Here is a 3,701-nt window from a genome sequence, read left to right as displayed (position 1 = left end):
ATGTTTGAGATATATCTCAATATAGACTGTCAGATAAATCATTCTTTCAGAGGACCTGGATGGTATTGATTGGCTCAGACTGAGTTTGTGCTGGTGCTCCTGGCTGTCTGCTGTGCGCTCTCCCTCTCTCTCCCTCTCTCTCTCTGTCTTTCTCTCTGTCAACCTTTTTCCCTGTGTATGTGTGCATATGTATGCAAGTCTGGTCAATTCCATATCAACCATTAACGAGACTTTTCTTGTCTCAATCTGGTCATTTATTTGTCATCTAAGTAATTTGATTTTTTTAATATAGAAAATAGGGTAACCATTGAGAAATACATATATTTTTTAATTTACCACAAACTGACAAGACAAATTACTCTGCTCATGGTTAGGGATCGAGTTCTGTTCTTATGAACATTAAATGCTTTGTGGTTTTGTGTGTGTTGCTCTCCCTCTTTCCCTCCCACCAGTCTCCCTCTCTCTCTCTCTCGCTCTCTCTCTCTCTCTTTCTCGTCTACCGTTCGTTCGTCTCTCATTCTGTAAAGAGAGCTCACCCTCGAAACTCTGTTTCACCACTGAGCGCGCAACGAATTTTCCCGTGGTAATTTCATCAAGGGAAGACATTCAGAAGTATCAAGCCACAATTCTGGGCTGCATTTCTCAGACAGAGTTGACACAAGCGGGATCGCGAAAGGAATCGGATTGCTAAGGCAACTACCGTCAAACTGTGTGTCTTTAAGTGGGATTCTCCGGTGCTGTGCGGTAGGAGGGGTTGTGGTGACGCTCGCTGGCTCTTTGGTGCTGAGCTGAACAGCGATTTCACCTGCAGTTGAGAGCACACGGAGTCAGGACGGTCTTCTACAACCGACGAGCCTACTACCGCAAACCGGCGACAGAAGGACCATCCTAGCGCAGGCACCAGGGAAATTGTACCATTCTCCAAAGAATTGGGGCCGAATCAGAGTACTTCAAGCAGCCTCCGCTCGCTTGCAAGGATGAAAACAGGCTTCGTTATCTTACTAATGGGAATCATCCTACTGGACTCATCTTGGGTAAGATTACACATTTTTAAAACAACGTGGAAGTGGCGCCGTGGTATTCTGTGAACTATTTTTTAAGTAGCAGATAGTGCGGATGACAGACTGCGGTTGTTGGTTAAATGGTTCACTTGTTGTAGATTCTTTTGGAGGCGGACATTCGGTTTTCTGTGGTATCTTTATTTCTATTCAGCAAATTATACTTATTTTGTATCAAGGGTATATTTCCGTGATTACCCCAATAGAGACTGCCGTATCCATACCCGTCTTCACTAAATCCTCGTAAAAACGCGCGTTCTCTGCCTAAACTACATTATAAGTGGCATTTCAGAGAGAAAGCTTGGTGAAATGATGTGTTAGCAGTTGTGCCAGAATAGAGGGTTTTGCAGAATATTAGATAAAACGTTCGGACTAACACAAATAATTTATTCGGTGACAACATGAAACGGCTCCCTCAACGTTTCAGTTTACAAAGCCTTATCAACCCCGATAATGGTACCTTAAAGCCCACACAGAACCGCAGTCGTTAAATGCCGCGGAGACCCTTGGCTACAGTTTTACCGCAGGGGTAGATATTTGTTAGAGGCTGCACTAGACAATAAAAGTTGACTTTTTGGGATTTTATGAACAGGTTGGACACGCTGTCGATGGCTGAATCACAAAACATCAAATGAGACACACTTTGAATGAGCTAGCCGATACTGCCTAGATTAATGTGATGCGGGCTATCCGCAAGACATGGATCATGCCATAGGCGCTTATGAGTTTGTTTTATATTTTTAGCTTCCTAGTTTATATCGTTAGGCCTGTTTAATTACAATGACTTAAGCTAAAATTGAAAACACAACTAGAGCAGAGCAAAACAGGACAGAACAGAAAACAATTGAATTTGATAGGTATGCATTTCTGAAATGTATTGCATATGCAGAGTTCATACACTTGCCAACAGATGATTATTTTTGCACTTTTTGAGGTAGACTATGTCATGTTTGGCACACATATGCATGTTTTCTCCTCCCTGATTTGGTATGTGTTGAAATTCTTTCAATTCGAATGTTGGCATTAGTGTAGTGAATCTGACGAAGATCTTGAATATTTATACCCTCTCATGGTGTGTTGAGTGTTGGCTAAGAAGGGCTGGTTCATCGAGTCGAGTGCAGCTTCAAAGTAATCTGGGACCAGCCATTTATCTCAATTCGCACTTTTCCATACCCTGAGTGGACATAGTCTAGCTCCACTATTACCTCTGTACAATAACGGCGTTAGTTTAATTTGTGACTGACGTGTATCAGCTTCTGCACACAGCCTGGAAATTCCTTTGAACATGTGTCACTAAGCCAAGCAGCGTTTACAAACGAACAAAAGAACAAAAAGAACATGGACATAGTATGTAAACAGAATCAGTTTTAATGTGTTGCAACAAGGAAACCTGTAGTGGAGCCTATGTGTGCGCGAAAGATAGATATACTGTAGATATGTACCTTGGTCCCTGAGGGTATGTGCGTCTCTCTCTCTCTCTCTCTCTCTCTCTCTCTTTCTGTTTTTGCTTCTTTTGTCAATGTGTCAATCAACTCATAGTTATCTCTATTACATTTTTTTCTTCTCCGATGCTAACATGTGTATTTCAATGCCATATCTTCTATGTACACAAGAACCTTTGGCTTTTGTGAAGTACCAGCCACACCTTTCCATACACACAGCAGCCTCAGCACACACACTTGTTTCCCCTAAATCATGTTGCTCCCTTCAGTTGTAATACTATGGTTTTGTTGTAAATCTCTCATACATTCAGAGTAGATAGACACATTTCAGGCTACTGAGGCATTGAGAAATAGCACGATAATGAATTTCAGTGCATTCATTTATCCTTTGAAAGTAAATGTTTGAGTTCTCTCCCAAGCATAACTTGAGAAGTATCCCACTGAGTTGTGAATCACATTCGTTTCCAACATTTCTCAGATCACACATACAGTTTTTCCTTTGTTTTTTTTTCCTATCTCAGGGCTGTGCGTTATGACTGAACATGTTACAATGGAGTCCCTCTTTCTTTTTCTCGTAGGTGACTAAGGGAGACCTACCACTGAAAGCATCGTGCCAGCCCGGATTTTCTCAAAGTTTTTATACCTTGCTCGTTTCAAGGGATGTACTGCAAGGCCGGAGCATTCTCAAAGGTAAGGCTCGCATTTCCTGTAACGAACGAAGCCTTTCTCCCTCCCACTGTCTCACAGCGGCGTGGTCAAAGGCAGGCGTCGGAGGCCCCTGTGAAAGGGGCATGTGCACAATTGGCAGTCGGCTTCTTCAATCCGCCGTTGTGCCGTGGAGGTCGTCTCTTCTCTTTAGGAGACGAGAGTGAGCCCGAGCACCCTGGCACGGTGAAGGCAAATTGGAGAGCGAGATATTCAGTTGGGAGTGATGCAGCACACGCGGGGAGAGAAGTGTGTGATATCTGTGTGTACAGTAGGTGTGTGTGCTTGTGTGTGTGTGTGTGTGTGTGTGTGTGAGTAAGTGATAGTAGGAAATACACATAGATTGACAGAGAGTTCACGGGGAGAGGGTAGCCTACACACAGGCAACAAAAAACATGCTCTTTCTCTCTCTCACCCTCTCTCTCTCTCTCTCTCTCTCTCTCTCTCTCACACACACACACACACACACACACACACACACACACACACCCATGCA

At 43.3% G+C, this 3,701-nt stretch overlaps 1 protein-coding gene across 1 annotated transcript in view; it reads left to right on the top strand.

Moving 5' to 3' along the window:
- The first annotated feature begins 710 nt into the window (after positions 1–710).
- Positions 711–3,701, top strand: part of LOC134087921 (cadherin-4-like) — a 325,999-nt gene continuing 323,008 nt past the window's right edge. The window contains exons 1-2 of the mRNA XM_062541767.1: positions 711–1,034; positions 3,079–3,190. Of these exons, the coding sequence (XP_062397751.1) occupies positions 978–1,034; positions 3,079–3,190 (169 nt within the window). The 5' untranslated portion in view covers positions 711–977. The remainder of the gene's footprint in view (positions 1,035–3,078; positions 3,191–3,701) is intronic.

This window comes from Sardina pilchardus, chromosome 7, assembly GCF_963854185.1.
Source record: "Sardina pilchardus chromosome 7, fSarPil1.1, whole genome shotgun sequence".
In the NCBI taxonomy this organism is placed as follows: domain Eukaryota; kingdom Metazoa; phylum Chordata; class Actinopteri; order Clupeiformes; family Clupeidae; genus Sardina; species Sardina pilchardus.
This window is presented reverse-complemented; position numbering and strand designations above follow the sequence as displayed.